The sequence below is a fragment of the Phaseolus vulgaris genome, chromosome 9 (assembly GCF_051622355.1).
Source record: "Phaseolus vulgaris cultivar YP4 chromosome 9, ASM5162235v1, whole genome shotgun sequence".
NCBI classification, from domain to species: domain Eukaryota; kingdom Viridiplantae; phylum Streptophyta; class Magnoliopsida; order Fabales; family Fabaceae; genus Phaseolus; species Phaseolus vulgaris.
The window spans coordinates 14,996,255-15,013,607 of record NC_143506.1 but is presented as its reverse complement, the minus strand read 5'-3'; the positions used below and the strand labels follow the sequence as shown (position 1 = coordinate 15,013,607).

The following is a 17,353-nucleotide window of genomic DNA, read 5'->3' as shown; positions in this document are numbered from 1 at the left end:
GGCATTCTTGGGACTGGCAAACCCCCCCAAAGAGATAAACTTTATTAAAAGCCGTGAAACATACATAAAGGGCATGAGCCAATAAAACATAAATAAAGATTTATAAAAAAAAGTGACATCCTCGTAATTTTAGTGAATATAAAGAAAAAATTGATGTGGCAACAATACTAATTATCATTCACATAGAATTTTAATTAGATTTAATAATAAGGTTTAATATGTTTTTATTATAAATACATTAGTTTTTTTATAATTCAACATGTCTCGCATCGTGCTCAAATGGTTTGATAGCAACCCAAACCCATGATTTCTTCTATTCGACTAACTCAAGATGAATCTTTAGCTGTTTGTGACTCTATTATGATGGGCGCCTTACACTACCTGTTGATAAGGTAGTTTGTCGGTATATGCATCAAGCTCAAGATTACCATTGAAAAGTTATCAAGAAGTTCTTCATTACATTGTTGGCACTACGCACCATGGTTTGCTCCTTCATTCAACTTTGAATCTCTCAATTATTACGAGCCTATTGCGTATATGTTAGTTCCAACATCTATCTCATGTACTTCTCACAAACAAAAAAGTTGCATCAGCATACTTCAAAAGTATAGATGATGTATTCACTAAAATCACTTGGTTAAAGCCTTTTCTCAATAAGTTATGTGTCTCTGTTGCCACATAAAAAATATACTCAAATAACCTTAGAATTGTTTTGGTAGCAGCTAACTCTATACTCAAAATCCAAATATTTTGAACTTGACTCACATTTCGTTCGAAATCACGTCCAGCAGAATCGTTTAAAGCTTGTTCATATTCCTGTTAAGTTGTAGATTTGTTAACTTAACCAGCTTTAGGATCTTCTTTCCAAATCTTATTTCCTGTTAAGTTGTAGATTTATTAACTTAACTATCTTTGGGATCTTCTTTCCAAACCTTTCGAATAAACTTATGATTGTTCTTAAACCAATCATAACTTAGGTGATGCATATCACATGCATATGCATCTCATGCCCTCCACTTTCCTATATATATCAACATATGCCTTTGTTTTCTATAACTTCAACGATACAATTTTACATTTTCTGCATATCTTTGTTTACATGATTCAGGGTGCCTTTCTACCTTTCTCTTCTTCAATATCTCTTTCAAAAGCTAAGACACACAAAATGTTTTATTGTATATATTATTTATTTAGCCATATTATGAAAAATATTCATGAAAAAATAGATAGAAAGACACCAATAATAAATGAAAAGTTCTTTCACTTTTGAAATTTATACAGTTATCACCTCAACCATTTTAACCCACAGTTGAAGAGAGAGCCACATCAGACATATATAATTTACTCTTGAATCACGAATACACATATCATTAGATGTAACAAACAAACAGAGAGTTTTAGAACACCAAAAAGGAGAAAATAGGATTTCGTATGGCTAGAAAGTGCACCATTTTCAATTCAACATGAGAAAAAAACTCACACTTCGTTTGTCACTGTGATGATGCAATGAATATTACTCAAACTTGATGGATATTTCATAGCAGTGTAGCTTACTGCATGCACTTATCTACTCTTCTTGTTTCACCATAAAAATACCTACTGAGAGTGGAGACACTGATGCAAGGAATATAAAAATTGAAAAAGGTAACTATAGATAGATTTAAGGAATACAACCGAATTTGGTACTAATTCTATCAGTAAGTTTTTTTTTCCTTAGTTATGATGTAGATAAAACATGAGAACTGGATACAAATTCTAAGATTCTTTACACATATTACATACAAGTTTATGAGATCTTTATATGCAGCCAACCAAGCAGCCAACCAAACCACCGATCAGATGCAATATATTATCTAGCAAAAGATGCATAAACACAATTACAAAATCATATGAATTCTGAAAAATATTTGGGAAGTGAAATCATACTCTTGCAATGAAAAGAAAAAACTTCCTGACTTTACAAAATGTCATAAAACAACGGTATGCATTTATAGAACTTACGTTGCAGTATTACAATCGCAAAAAAAACTATGAACAGAGAGAAATGTAAACAAAATTTGGACCATTTCTCGATTTGTGCGTGTCATCCTTGCGCAGGGGCCATGCTAATCTTCTCTGTATCGTTCCAATTTTATCGGATGTCCCCGTAGGGACAATGGCTGTGGTTGGAAACCTGATTATAAACATGGATATTTCCTTGCTTTTAAACGGTGTGGGACTTAGACGGGAATGAGACAACTTGCCTTCGGAAAAGAGGAAAAGGAAACAAAAGGGACAATCTGAAGAAAAAGTATTGAAGTAATGTTGAGTATCCATGGGAAGCAAATAAGAAGCATCTCTCTCTGTACAAACACAGTGAGTTGATTCCAGACCTGATCAATCGCAGAAGATCCAAATATTTTAACTCTTAGCCATGATGACTCTGCTCTACACACTGAACACCGTACACTACTGATGTGAAATAGCACTTAGAGCATTACTTGACAAGATAGTAAAATTATCATCAAAATTTGTGTTTAGAGTTGTGCATGGTGATGAAAACAAAATAAGATTAGATGTTTACAGAGAGAGGAGAATGGAAAAACTATTTTCATCAATTCATTTTTACAAATAATTATAAAAAATAGTTTTAAACTTTGAATTTTAAAACTATTTTTTATTGAAAATAATAATATTTTATATTATATAAATGTGTAAACTTCATTAAATCGGTTATTTTGTTGTATTATTAAATATAATTAAATAAAAATAAATAAAATATGTTGATTTAATGTTACTTTTTTATCATCTCTAAATGCCTTAAATTTGAGTATTTTATTTATTTATTTCGACACTCTTAAGATTTTGCATCAGTGTTTTTGTGAAAAAAATTTACTTATCTAATAGTATAAATTCATCTTAAGAAAATTAAAACAATTTAATTTCTTTAAAAAATTCTATTAAACCTTTTATAAAACTTATACCAAAAAACTTATCCAAACATCATCTTATATAATAAACAAGATTCAACTCTTTGTTTGTAAGGTGCTGAGTAGTTATCAATAAAGTAACAAAATACAACTTTACTTTTATAAAATATTTATACTTAGTATTTTATTACACTCATGAACATTTCACGAATATGTTGAGTAATTGTTTATAAATAATATATATAATTTTCGATAAACATTCTATAATACATTTGAGAGATAATGCTCTTTCTCAAATATGTGATTAGAAGTTAGATCATGTTTATGAATATCGTTTATTGAGTATAAAATATAGTTACGTATCTTGAATTCAAATTTAATATTATTAATTAAATTAATATTTTAATTTGAATTAATCTCAAAGAAAGTAATAATATTGTATAAAATTAACCTGACTATTAAATCGGTTGAGGTACAATAATAGTGATCGAATCAATAAATACTTAACTAAATCAGTTAAAGTAAATAAATATTATAATAATATAAATATTACTATAACTATATATTATTCCGTTACAAGTTTACAAGACACAGACATTGGTCACGTGACCACTGGTTCAAAATTGGCTTTTTTTTAATTATCCATATTATTTAAATGTGCGGAAACATATGTAACCATTTTTTTATTACGCTGTTTTATTAAATTTATAAATAAAAATATATATTATTACTACTATTTATTTTATTTATTGTATTAAAAAATTAAAATAATTAAATGCATTATTTATTCTACTTTATATTAAAGTTATATCATAATAAAAATCTAATTATATAGAATCAATCATTACAAATATTAACGATATAATTACACATAAAATAGAGATGATTATTTTTTTTCTAATTTAGGTGAGAATCTCTTTCTATTATGTGTTATCTTACTTTTATTTTTTTACTCCCTTATATTTGTACTTTTTTATATCGGTGTTTTTTTTCAAATTTTATATTGTGACTTTTTTTTTCTATTTTTTCATTACTTTATATCAGTATTTTTATTATAAAAATTATATCCTAATTTAAAAATATTATTAAGATAAAATAGAAAAATAATTTCATCAAATTAAATGAGAGAATCTTCATATTACATATTATATAAAAATATATATTATAAAGAATAAGTAACGTGAGATCTCTAAAATTTTTACCCATATTTACTAATATATATATATATATATAATCTAATTAACATATAAATATATACTACTTTCTCATATTTGTATCTCAAAAAAACATTCCTATAATATATATACAAAAATTTTCAAATAAAACATTCAAAATAAAATATTTGTTCATCTAGCAACCTCATATGCTCCGCTGTAAATTAACACGATCATCGCAAATTAAAGAAAACAAACACAAAACAAAGCTAGTTTAAAACTTCAAATATAAAACTTTAAATATCAATATAAACCATCAATATTCACAATTTCATCAAGGGTCTATCACGTTCATCATCCACGTTACTCCTGCTAGATTTCTATTACTCACATACTCAAACACTTGACTCTACTTCCGGAAGACTCGTGTATTAAAATTAACATCCGGAGACCTGCACCTATCATACTACTCACTGTGAAATCCACACGCATAATTATCTCAATATCTCATCATCCCATATGACAAGGTAAATCCATTTGATGTGCTCTGATCAGTTCTTTCAAAACTCAGACTCAGCCAAATGGACCTCTTTCCACTCTCACTAACGGAGTAACTTCATCTATGTGATACCATTATATCAGTAGAGTCAGGATCGTCTCATTCACATTACACTCACAAATCAATACACCATAATAACAATCTCAACACAATATTTTCTTTGCTGAAAATACTATGTTTTGATCACACTTTCACCTTATTACATACATCATTTAACACATCAAAGCATCATTCAATCGGATCATATTTTAAACTTTCAAAACAATTCAAATATATCTCAAAATCCACTTAAACACATGACTAAGTTCCAAATATATGCTCTCTAAATCAATCATCATCTAAAACCAAACAACCACTTATCATCCAACTTTTCATTTAAGTAATTCAACAAAATATTAAAAAACAGTTCAACTCATTTATATTATCATTCAAACACTTTCAATTCTCAAACACTTTAAAAAACTTATTCACCTTAAAATCAATATAAAAGATTCAAAATCAACAATTCTAGTCAATATATTACTTTACTTTTCAAAGAGACAATCCTGCAAGCAAAAATTGGAATTGGTGACCTCATCACCCCACATTCAAATCTTCTAACCTAGGATTCTATTTTAAAAATAAAACTAGATTCCCTTATCTGGACTTGAGCAGATGCTCACTAAGAGCTCCAACCCACCAAAAGCTTAAGCATAACCTAACCTGCACCACAAAGTCCTAATCACAAATCTAATTATATCACTAGGACCCTGATCTAACAGAGACTAATTCTGAAGATAATAACCTCACATGCAAACTTAAACTAAAAGGCAACCCTAACCAGATCAAAACTAACTCAAAGGAAAATGAATCAAGAATGAACTTACTCTATCTAAGCAATCTCGTAGAGTTCAATGTCAAGAGTCAAATGGCAGACTACGATCGTCAAATTGATGAGTAAGGAGGTCAGAATCTTAGAGAGAAAGGAGATGAAAGGAAAAAAAACTTCTAGAGAGATGGTGATTCTTCTAAATAACTAAATTTCTATTTATATAGTTTCTTCCTTTTAATAATAAAATATTCAAGTACCATTTTAATTGTACCATTTCTATTCTAAGACTATTTTTCTTTGTCCTTACAAGTTGAATATCTAACTCAACCCATTTGTATTGCGCATATATATTGTAATATACAATAATAAAAATAACAATAATAATAATAATATCTTCAAATTTTAATTATTTACTTTTAGTTATGATTTAATCATTAATTATATATAGTTTCATGATTGGAAATAGTATAATAAAACAAAAAATATTATGTAAAAAAACAAATAACTCAAATAACTCTTTTTATATTAATTTTTACAGTAAAACCTCGAAAATTTAATCCGTGTACAGATACTTAGATACTTTGACGTTTTATTTATTAATTGGCATGTTATATCAAAATTAAACTTTATATAATAATAATAATTCGTCTATACTATATATAAAAAATACGATAGCTATTTTTATGATTTTACTTTTATTGTTTTAGTAATAATTATATTATGAGAATAACTACTTTTTTTTATTACATCACGAAAATATGAACGTGAAATTACGTTTATGTTTACACTGGTGATTAATAATAAAAATATGTAATATTATATTTATTATATACCAGTCATTAACAATAAAAGTATGAAACATTATCTTTATTTTATTTAAAATACCCGTCTTACACACGTAGTATTGGTAGATGACAACAATTATTCTGAATCTGTGTTTTCATCATTAAAACATAATGAAAGTCAAATACCAATTAAATATATTAAAATGTTGTTCCATTCAAATAAGATATCTAATTATTGGATCCATCCTTTCTTCAACCCATGCTTACAAAATAAAAACGTTAAATCAACATGCGTTTTTGTTTATTATTTTCAAAGTTAAATTAATCAGTGGTTAAGATACTAGATTCATCCATGCACCATTCTGAGAACAAATGATTTTGCAAGAATACAAGAAACTTGATCCGTATTTCACAAAAGTCCATAACTGAAACGTAATATGTTAAAATGTTACTTCATCACATGGGTAGAAGAATAGTTCAACGAGATAATAGTTTTGCATAAGTGTTAGAATCTGTGATGGTGTTGTTAGGGATCTTAATTTGAAGTATAGAAAATGAGAGCCATTTGATTATTGTTTATTTGAGGAATAGACGTACTCTGTCCCTTAAAGCCAGTGTTGGGACATTCCAGTTGAATAAATAACCATTAAAAAACCGTCCATTATTGCGTTTACCTTTTAGCTTAAGCTTTTTCCCACAAGGAACCACATAAGCAACTTCGCTTATTAAATTGCAAATGATTGCTATATATTGGGTCCTCTAATTCGTGAGTGTTAGACTTGTTTCATATTTTGAATAGAATAAAGGAGAAAAAGTCTCAATGGGTATCTGCATATCCTCTGAATCTTCAGCGATTCATGGAGCGCCTGAAGAGGCTCGTGATGAAAGTGTATTGGTGTTTGAAGCAACCAAGCTTCTAAGGGGACTTTCCTCTGCTTACTCTAAACAAGGTAGCAAAGGACTCAACCAAGATGCTGCAACCCTTTGTCAGGTATGTATGTTGTTTGTTAAAATGAAACTATATTTGACAAATTTTTTTTTTTGAATCCTAGTTGAGACTCAAAGAGTAATCGCTTAAGATTATATATAAGATGTGTTAGTATTTCACAATGAAGGTTCTCTGATGCACACAAATTTAAGATTGAACTTGAGTAATGCTTAACGTATTGGTACTTTAAACAAGCTGTATAGTATATATCCATATTTATACGCAGTAGAAGCACGTAAAAGTTATTGTAACTTCTCTTCCTGCTTCCTTTATTAGGTTTATGGGACGGAAAACACAGCATTTTGTGGTGTTTTTGATGGGCATGGAAGGAATGGTCACGTAGTCAGCAAAATAGTGAACAGCCGTTTGTGTTCACTCATACTGAACCAAAAAAAAGTGCATGCAAAGATTGAAAAAACGAACACCTTAGACAATGTGGACGAAGTTGAAGACGACTCATCAGCTCCACTAAACAAGAATTTTGAAGAATGGAAAGAAGCCATTCTTGATGGTTTCAGGGTAATGGACAAGGAGGTGAAGCTACAAGAGAATCTGGACTGCTCATGCAGTGGAACTACGGCTGTGGTTATCATAAGACAGGTAAACCAACCTACCAAACCGTGAAAGTGGAACTATCATTGACTGAATCTTGATCATATGTGGCTCAGTTTTAGCTATTTACAATAGAAAATATATAAGAAGTAACATGCATAAGGATAAATTAACAGGGTGAAGATCTTGTCATGGCTAACCTTGGTGACTCGAGAGCAATCTTGGGGACAATCTCGGACGGTGAAATCATGGCCATTCAATTGACCACGGATATGAAACCTGGATTACCTTGTAAGGCTAATACCACCGTTCTTGTTGATTGTCTTGTTAAAACTAAGTAAAAAGTAAATAACGTGAGATGATGTTTGTGATTGTACATTGAAATGCAGGCGAAGCAGAACGCATAAAAAGTTGCAATGGGCGTGTATTTGCCCTGAAGGAAGAACCGCATATCCAGAGAGTGTGGTTACCCAATGAGAACTCCCCAGGTCTAGCCATGTCTCGGGCTTTTGGAGATTTCGTGCTCAAAGACCACGGTATCATTGCCATCCCGGATATTTCGCATCGCACTCTAACATCTAGCGACCAATTTATTGTTCTTGCAAGTGATGGGGTAAGTGTTTTATTTTGCATGTTCACGTTTATTTGCTTATTTTGGATTTTGCTTTATTGACTTATTCTTTTCCTGATTTAGGTGTGGGATGTACTAAGCAACAAGGAGGTTTCCTCAATTGTGTGGGCAGCAGACTCTGAAAATGAAGCAGCAAGGGCTGTAGTGGAAGCATCAGCTTTAGCATGGAAAAACAAGTATCCTTCTTCTAAGCCTGATGACTGCACTGTGGTTTGCCTCTTCCTCCAGAAGAAACCACAGTTTCTACCCATCAAAAGTGGAAATCCATGATGACAAATACAAGCCATAGATAGCTGATAAAGAAGATGTAGTGCTTCTGTTATTTCTCTTTTCTACTTTATAAATCTCCATGTATCTCTCCTATCGTATAATCTTCTACACTTAATACATGATGGCTTCTTTTTTCTACACAACCTCTATATAATTTAGATTTATAATTAACAAGGCTAATGTCAGGCGATGAAAACTGGTTAATTATCAGGAGTATTACCCTGCACAACCAGGTTTCACAGAATTAAAAATAAACGATGTAATTGTGAGAAATCGAAAGAAAAAGAATAATATTAAAAGAGTGTAATAAGATAATACTTTACTAACAATATAATTCATCACTATAAAAAATTATATCCCACCATATAACTAATATGTGAACCGTACCCTATACATCCAATAAATCACTAAAACATAAAACTCTCCAAATATTATCAGTGAAAAATACGTTGTAATAATTCTAATTATTGAATGAGAGAATAAATTTTAATATTTATTCAAAAAGAAATAAAACAGAAGAAAATAAATAAAATATTTTAAGTGAATTAATGAATAATTAGAGATATATTGAGAAATAAAATGTGTGGAAAAAATTATCCATTGATATATATAAATATATATAGAGAGAGAAACTAAAATAAATGAAAAAGATATACAAGTTTTTTTTAACATATAAAACTCTAACACTCCTCTTAAATGACATAAAACTCCAACACTCCTCTTAAATGACATGTTCGTATTGAACACACATAAACACCGACATTCTAAGAATATCCAATTTAAAAAATATTTGTTGAATTTATAACAATTCTAACACGATTTTAACACTATTTTAAGAAGGAAAAAATATTAATTTTTTATATACTCAAACTTATTTAATAAATTTTTAGTATAATTATAAAAATAAAAAATAAATATTTTTAAACCAGTCGTGAAAAAAAAATTTACTAGATATAAAATTTTATTTTCAATTTATATAATTATAATAAATTTATAATTATATAATATATAAATGGTATCTTAAATTATATGTATTTCCATGAAATTTAGAATAAAAAATGCGGAAGACAACCAAAAAATTTGCAAGTTGACTAATTATAATATCAACAGGTCCAGCAGTAAATATCTTTTTTCTATACATTATATAATATATAAATTCATATATATAAATTTATAATTATATAATATATAAATTCATATATATCTTATATTTTAAATATTATAAGTATTTCCGTCAAATTTAGAATAAAAAAAGATAAAAAATGCGGAAGACAACCAAAAATTTTCCGACAGCGTTGGCTAATTATAATATCAACAGGTCCAGCAGTAAATATCTTTTTTCTTTACATTTTTTTGGCTTTTATTCTTTAGTTTTGCCAGCGTAAGTATATAATCGATAGCAGTAAGGCAAAATGAATAAAACCCTCTTTTTAATGAGAAAAGTTGCACAAGCCAAAAAAAAAAAAGGAGAGCCGCGTGGAGATCAAAACGGAACAGAAGGAGAATGAAGTATAGCTCTAGTCCCAGAGGGAAATGAGATATGTATCCATATAATTCCACTCTACTTCCAGATTCAGGTTGCATCATTGACTGGATTCTCTACCAGCAGATCGTCATCATATGATATTGGTATCCTTAACCTATCATGCACAGATATAGGTTTTTCTAAAGAAGTTCCTGGTTCATGTTGATTTTGCAGCTCGGATACATGAAAATCACTGTCCGAAATATTGCCCTCATCCCTGCCAGAGAATGAAAAGGGCACTCCTTGAGAAGAATCCTCTTTCTTTGGTACAGGTCGTTGCGCCACATTAGGCTGCTTGAATTGTTTCTGCATTAGGATAAACATCAAACACAAAGGCAAAAACAAAAACAGTTAGTAATACCCAAACAATTCAGTAATGGTTTGAACACGAATTAAAATAGATATCTCTCGATCACAAATTCTCCCCAAATTTTTTGCTTGTTTCAAAAATCTCAATCACAAATTTTTCCCAAAAACAGAATACCAGTAAGGCAAACAAATTTCACCAATGAAATCATCTAAGAGCCATAGAGGCATTGGAGTTGATAAACAAATTTTCTTTGCAAAGCGGGGATTTGTTCTGTTTCAGTAAGGTTAATTTGCCTATGATAAACTATCTAATACTCAGACTTCGGAGGTAGAATTGAAGTTGCTGGACCAGAAAACCTGTCCATATTATTCTGTTTCAGTAAGGTTAATTTGCCTATGATAAACTATCTAATACTCAGACTTCGGAGGTAGAATTGAAGTTGCTGGACCAGAAAACCTGTCCATATTATTCTGTTTCAGTAAGGTTAATTTGCCTATGATAAACTATCTAAAACTCAGACTTCGGAGGTAGAATTGAAGTTGCTAGACCAGAAAACCTGTCCATATTATTCTGTTTTAGTAAGGTTATTTTTGCCTATGATAAACTATCTAATACTCAGACTTCGGAGGTAGAATTGAAGTTACTGGACCAGAAAACCTGTCCATATTATTCTGTTTCAGTAAGGTTAATTTGCCTATGATAAACTATCTAATACTCAGACTTTGGAGGTAGAATTGAAGTTGCTGGACCAGAAAACCTGTCCATATTATTCTGTTTCAATAAGGTTAATTTGCCTATGATAAACTATCTAATACTCAGACTTCCGAGGTAGAACTGAAGTTGCTGGACCAGAAAACCTGTCCATATTATAGAATCTTAGAATATAATTGAATAAAGTATACTTTTCTAACATCCACGGGTACATATTACAAGGAGAAACATAGCAAGGCTTCATCCTTAAGGGGTTTCCGTAAATCATCATGGATGTGTCAACTCAATTTTCTCATCAATTGACATTATTTCACACTTAAGTAAACTACAAATTACATTTTTAAGGGATCCAAGTGAAAAAAATGTTAACCATAACCTTTTCACCCTTACATTTTAAGGCCATATGAATACCACACACTTCAGAAATCAGAGGCGAACCAACGAAGCCCTTCCTTAATTTAGTTGGATGGAAAAAAAATCCCTTCTTAATACAAACTTGCAGTGATTAAATAGTAGAAATTTTATTCAGTGAAAAACCACATTTAGGCAAATTGTCAGTTGATACTAACCCCCCTCCAAAAAAAACTTCGTTGTCGCTGCATAAAGGGGAACAAAACTTTTTATCTTTTTAAAAGAGTGTATCGACAAAACAACTTGACCAGATTAGAAATTAACAAAAAACAACAAAAATGTGAAGGTTAAAAGTCACACACCTCAAACTCCTTTGTTTTTTTCATTATCTCTTTAAAGACCTTTGGTTCCCTAACTTTTAAGATGCTCCACAGTATGCCACCCCCTGTCCGGTAACGTCTACCATCAGCTGTTTTCTGACCTCCACAAGACTGTATTGCATATACCTGTAACTTCCCCACATCATTATACTAGTTTACAATGTATCAACTAGACTAGTTGCCCAGATTAGAAATTAACAAAACAAGAACAAAAATGGGTACTTCCAGCAGAAATTGAAGTATAAACGTCTCGTTAATACACGCGCTGTGATTCCATACAAAGCACAAAACACATGCAACAAAATATAATTAGTATTTTTTTACTTAAACGTATTATTTGGGTCACCAGGTAAATCTTCACTCAAATTTAGTTCCACAATATATTTTATTGTTAGATCAAGTCCTTCCATACGTTTCACACTGCCTAAAAAAGCTGAAAATCTTTATTTCTAAAAAAAAGGTGGTTTAAGATGAATTTAAGATATTTTAAAATCATTTGAAAGGTTCATAAATCATAAAAAGAGAGGATTTTAGTAGAAAATGAGGGTTTGAGGGATTTCCTATAAGTAGTTAGTTAGGTGTCCTAGAGAGAAATTAGTTAGTTGGGCTTGGGCAGACAGAAATAGTACAAAACAAACAGCATATTTTGCTTCTAACAAAGAGGAGATTGAGATTTGAGAGAGAAATCATCTATTATTTCACAAAGGATTAGACTTCTAGACAGAGAAAAGAGTCCTGATCTTGAACATCCAAGAAAACATTTGTTTTGCATCTTCTAACCCTTGCCTAAGCCACATTATAGATTATGCTAAACCAATTCTACCAACTGGTATTCGAGCTATGAGTGTAGAGCTGTGTGTATTAAGTCTTGAAGATGATTCCAACATCTGATGGAGAAAAGGCTTACTAGTGGTTCAGCCAGGAACATCGAGGCTCAAGTAGAGAGTTGGAAGGAGCAAACTAGCATCTGGAAGAAAAATCTGCAAGGTTAGGGACAAAATTGCATGCATCAGAGAATATGAATAGCCATTTGGTGCTTGAAAGAGTGGATTAGAATAACCAGCTCAAGGCTCACCCAAATATGTTAGGACCTTAGCTCCAAAACAGGTGAGCAAATTATGTCTCCTCCCAAACATATCCACATTCTCGTTGAAGAAATGAATTCACATAAATACAAATTTCAAAGAAATACAAAGCGCAATCCAATGGGAAATCAAGAGAGAAGAACATTAAGCTAGTGACTGAAGCCAAAATCAGGAGTATTCAGAAAGTAGTCATAGGACCATGTGAACCCAACAACATTTGTAAAATTGGAACAAGAGGTCGCAGAAACCACAATATTAGGAGTTAAAGAAGCTGATATAATAAGACACTGTAAGAAAATAATCACTACTGTGCAGCAGTACTTCAAAGTAATCGCATCAAACTAATATCACCATAGACAATCAATCTTAACAACAAAAACTTAAATATAATTAGCAAAACTACGAATTCAGATATATGAAATCGGCGTCCAAATGACAGAAACAACTAGTAGGAACTAAGACAAGAAACAAGGGTAAGAACTTATTGAACAGAGACAGCAAATTCCAGTGCAGGAATGGAGTCAGGAGTAAACCATTTGGATGGTACAGATCCTCCTGTGCAGTAATTATCATCATAACAGTTATTGAACACTATTGCCAGATATCAATGTTATTCAAGTCATATAATGCATTGTTGCTTGGTGGTTCTTAAATTAATTTCTAATTTCCAATTGGCCATGGTATTTCACACAAAATCTAACATCTATATACTAGCAAACACAGTAAACTGGCTTATTAAACCAAAATTGAGTACATAGCAGGGTTTCAATACCTCATTGACAAGATCACTTAATGCAGAGATCCCAAGACAGCCCACAGCATTGTATACCATGTATGACTTTTTCTCTTTCAGTCGTCGACACGTATCTAACACAAATCTGAAAAACAGACAAATTGCTAAAAATTCAATCACAGAACATAAAGGCTCTGACAAAATTTAAAGGGACAAACAGAAAAACAACTTTATATCTATATTAGGTTCATACAGGTTTGCGGATTCAAATACCATATAGGTTTAAGGCTAATATAACAAATGAGCAGACACTGATACTGCATTTTATGACCATATAAAAAGGAAGAAGCAAATGCATAATTTTTTAATACTTAGTATTAAAATTCAAAACTGTATCGGGTCACAGTGGTAAATGAGCAGACAATGATACTGCCATTTATGACCATATAAAAAGAAAGAAGCAAATACATAATTCTTGAATACTTAGTATTAGAATTCAAAATTGTATTGGGTGGTCACAGTGGTAAATGAGTTATACCATCGGCAATGACTTTGGGGCTACACCAATAAACTGCATATACTTTTCTATGTTCGCTAGTACAACTTCCATTATTTGAATAAAAGAAGAATTGTTAGGAAAGCAAAACACAATCATAAAACTAAGAAATAAATGAAGCTCAGATACGGCCAAAAATGTGCCATCGGTGTGTCCGATACACCGCGGACACGGACACGCGGCGGAAGCGTGCCCGACACGGTGTCGGACACTTTTTATTGGGCCGGAAACGGCCCTCTTTCTGGATACGCCGGAGGGGACAGGTTTCCCTCCTTGAACACGCCAGAAAAGCTCGAAAAAAAAACGCGGTTCAGTGTTTTAAAGAACTCTTCTTTTCCACACTAAATCTCAGATAAAATATGATAAAATCTCAAACAAAATATTAAAATCTCCAAAAGGTAAAAGTTAAACATTATGTTTTTCTTGATTATTTTTCATATAACAAAATATATTACTACATTTTAATTTATATATAGCCGTGTCCCGTGTCCTATAATTTTCAGTTTAGCCGTATCTCCGTATCCGTGCCCGTGTCCGGGCTTCTTAGGAAATAATATTAATCCAACCATCCTTAATATTAGGATTCCAAATTATATTGGGTTACAAAGGTAAATGAGTTTATTAAGCCAACAGTAATGCCTTTGGAGCTACAAGCCATAAACAAACATATTTTTCCATCTTTGTTTATAGAACGTGCAAATTGGTGCATTAGTATCCAATTGCAAGGTATAACTTCAGCTCACATTTAAAATATGGGATTCTAGGGTGGGATTTATATGGCCATGGTCTCTCCAACTACAATGGGTAGCTTTTATGATATGGTTCTCCTCTTATCAGTTTGTATCACAACCTTCCACCATGTATCTCAATTGCAAAACAAAAACAGCACGTATGGAATCTTCAACATTGCAGTGTTTGCCTAAGACTGGTCAAAGAAATAGTGCATGGCTAGCCAGCTGGGTGCTAGGGCTGCAAAGTGTAGTGGGATGTTTGGATGCAATTAAATGGAAGGGAACGACAAGGCCTTAGGCTCTACATGCAATGGTTGTGATGTGATTCTACCAAGTCCTTATCACAGTGGATGTTTTAAAGAAAAAGACAAGCCATGATTTTAAAAAACAACACTCTAGCTGCTGAGAGGCCCCTATCACTATAGGGCTTGCCACAGCAAGGCAGTTGCTTAGTGTAGCAGCTGTAGTAGACAAAAGTGTGCTATAGCGGCACTGTGTACTGGTCAAAGAAATAGTGCACAGCTAGCCAGTGAAAATGATAAGCAGAAGTCTTGGATTTAGAAGATGTTGATCGATAATTAATGATTCCTAGGAAACTTATATATTTGACTTTTGTTTTAAGACCCCCAATGACCTTTTATTGCTAATTATGAACGAGTTTAAAGTAATTTTTATCATTTTTGAGAATTTATAGTTTGGAGCTTGTTACTCCTCAGCAAGCACTGGATGGAGCTCCACCTCTTCCCAAACCATGCCTTTTCCTTTACCTTACCATCACTTATGCTTCCATTCCACCATATATTCATAACACACAACATGAAAGAGAAAAAAAAAACAAAAAATGAAGGGAATGAAACTGCAAAAGATGATGATTTGAAGTTTATACAAAGAACTTAGTGCAAAGCTTGGATATGGAACTATGGGGTGAATTGAAACTGTTTTTTTTATGGTTCTGCTATCATTTATTCAGGACATGTGTGAATAAGGGATTCCAAGCTCAGTAATAAATTGAACAACATTCTTCTACACCTCAAACGTTATGGAGGTGAAAGAACATGAACTAAAACGTTAAATGGGTTGATCATATTTTAGCCAACATGACAATTCCTTTCAAAACTAAATCGGGCAGAAAGTTGAACCTGTTTATGTCAGTGGGATTAGATCCTAAACCCTTCCTCTTCTTCTTATTCTTCTTCTTGTTGGCTCTGCGCTTGCGGTTCTTACTGAGAGGTTCCTGATTTGCTTCATTGACATCTCCCGCACTGCTTTGTCCCAAAACATTTTGGGTATCTGGCTCCACCAACTCCCCTTCTTCAACATCAGCCATGTCAACATCACCATCCATATCATCTAATTCACCCTCCTCATATATGACATCCAGAATGTTATCCCCGTTCTCCATAGCAAACAGTTAACCTGTATTCAGAAGCATCATCAATTGTCAACTACCATGAACATACAAAACATTATCAGGAGAACTATAATCTCAAATACAAAAACCAGAAAGCAACAAAAAAAAAAAAAAGACAGGGAGATGAAACGGGGGTGGTATATTAACGCAGGATTGGAGAGAAAACAAAATTAAAAAAATAGTCTACTAACGTTCGAGTCCAATTTTGATTAAACATAGAAAAGCAGTACTCAGCAAAACCCTAACGGTGCGTACATTTGTTTCAAATAGAGCGATTAAGAAAACTAATTGCAGTTAAACCACACAAGATTGCACTAAGGGTACATACACAGCATAGTGGAAAGATAAAATCGAAAAGATTTGGAGGTTACCTTGGCACTGCAGTGAAAAACCAAACCCGAGAGAACGATGCGCAATGCTTCTATGTGAGCCGGCGGAGTAGAAAACTGCCGCAGTCGAGTGAGTACTGCGACTCTGGAAATTCAGAGTTTAGAAGAAAAAGAGAGGGTCTCAACCTTTTATACCAACTTGTATATCATGGGAGGAGGGTGAAATTTGGTTTAAATTTTATAAAAAAAGAAAAAAAATATTAATAGGGATTTAAAAAATATTATTTTTAGTAAATAATTGTATATTGCTTTGTCACAGCATCATGATAGATTTTATTTGCAAAAGATGTTTTTAATATTTAATTTTTTTAAACATCACAATTATTAAAAAATTAAGTTCAAAATTAATAAAGCACGACTTACCCTTATGCTCAGGGCATTTATCTGATAAAGAGTGAAATAAAAATATATAATATTAATTTGAGATTAACTCCATTTAATTAAATAATAATATTAAAAGCTCTTTAATTTTATACCTATTTTTATTAAAAATAAGCCCGTGCAAATTAACC

General features: G+C 31.7%; 2 protein-coding genes and 1 non-coding gene across 6 annotated transcripts; 1 reads left to right on the top strand and 2 right to left on the bottom strand.

Moving 5' to 3' along the window:
- Positions 1–2,051: 2,051 nt before the first annotated feature.
- On the bottom strand, positions 2,052–2,154 carry LOC137823215 (U6 spliceosomal RNA). The gene has a single exon (XR_011083085.1). It is a non-coding gene; the product is annotated as a U6 spliceosomal RNA (small nuclear RNA).
- A 4,703-nt stretch (positions 2,155–6,857) lies between these two features.
- Positions 6,858–8,804, top strand: LOC137822509 (putative protein phosphatase 2C 72). The gene is made up of 5 exons (XM_068627405.2): positions 6,858–7,209; positions 7,483–7,806; positions 7,935–8,049; positions 8,148–8,371; positions 8,453–8,804. The coding sequence occupies exons 1-5, from the start codon at positions 7,039–7,041 to the stop codon at positions 8,657–8,659; spliced, it is 1,041 nt and encodes a 346-aa protein (XP_068483506.1). The 5' UTR covers positions 6,858–7,038; the 3' UTR covers positions 8,660–8,804.
- Positions 8,805–10,072: 1,268 nt separating this feature from the next.
- On the bottom strand, positions 10,073–16,943 carry LOC137821878 (phosphorylated adapter RNA export-like protein). Of its 4 annotated transcripts, XR_016515374.1 has the most exons (7): positions 16,824–16,943; positions 16,181–16,457; positions 13,794–13,899; positions 13,012–13,081; positions 12,844–12,916; positions 11,919–12,062; positions 10,151–10,490 (listed from the first exon to the last, which is right to left on the bottom strand). XR_016515374.1 is itself a non-coding variant. In XM_068626668.2 (5 exons), exons 2-5 carry the CDS (start codon positions 16,441–16,443, stop codon positions 10,233–10,235), a joined length of 771 nt encoding a protein of 256 aa, XP_068482769.1. In that variant the 5' UTR covers positions 16,444–16,457; positions 16,824–16,943; the 3' UTR covers positions 10,073–10,232. The 4 variants fall into 4 exon arrangements, 1 of the variants encoding a protein (XP_068482769.1); XR_016515375.1 differs by lacking the exon at positions 13,012–13,081; XR_016515376.1 differs by lacking the exon at positions 13,012–13,081 and having other exon boundaries at positions 12,844–12,903.
- Positions 16,944–17,353: the final 410 nt, after the last annotated feature.

What these genes read in the sequence shown, in the direction of transcription:
- LOC137822509 (XM_068627405.2), top strand. Translation starts at nt 7,039, where the DNA reads ATGGGTATCTGCATATCCTCTGAATCTTCAGCGATTCATGGAGCGCCT. An exon ending in TATGAAACCTGGATTACCTT is followed by an intron (nt 8,050 to 8,147) that starts GTAAGGCTAATA and finishes ATTGAAATGCAG; the next exon opens with GCGAAGCAGAACGCATAAAA. An exon ending in TTGTTCTTGCAAGTGATGGG is followed by an intron (nt 8,372 to 8,452) that starts GTAAGTGTTTTA and finishes TTCCTGATTTAG; the next exon opens with GTGTGGGATGTACTAAGCAA.
- LOC137821878 (XM_068626668.2), bottom strand. Translation starts at nt 16,443, where the DNA reads ATGGAGAACGGGGATAACATTCTGGATGTCATATATGAGGAGGGTGAA. An exon ending in AATCCCACTGACATAAACAG is followed by an intron (nt 13,900 to 16,180) that starts GTTCAACTTTCT and finishes TCTGTTTTTCAG; the next exon opens with ATTTGTGTTAGATACGTGTC. An exon ending in TAAGTGATCTTGTCAATGAG is followed by an intron (nt 12,063 to 13,793) that starts GTATTGAAACCC and finishes GGGAAGTTACAG; the next exon opens with GTATATGCAATACAGTCTTG.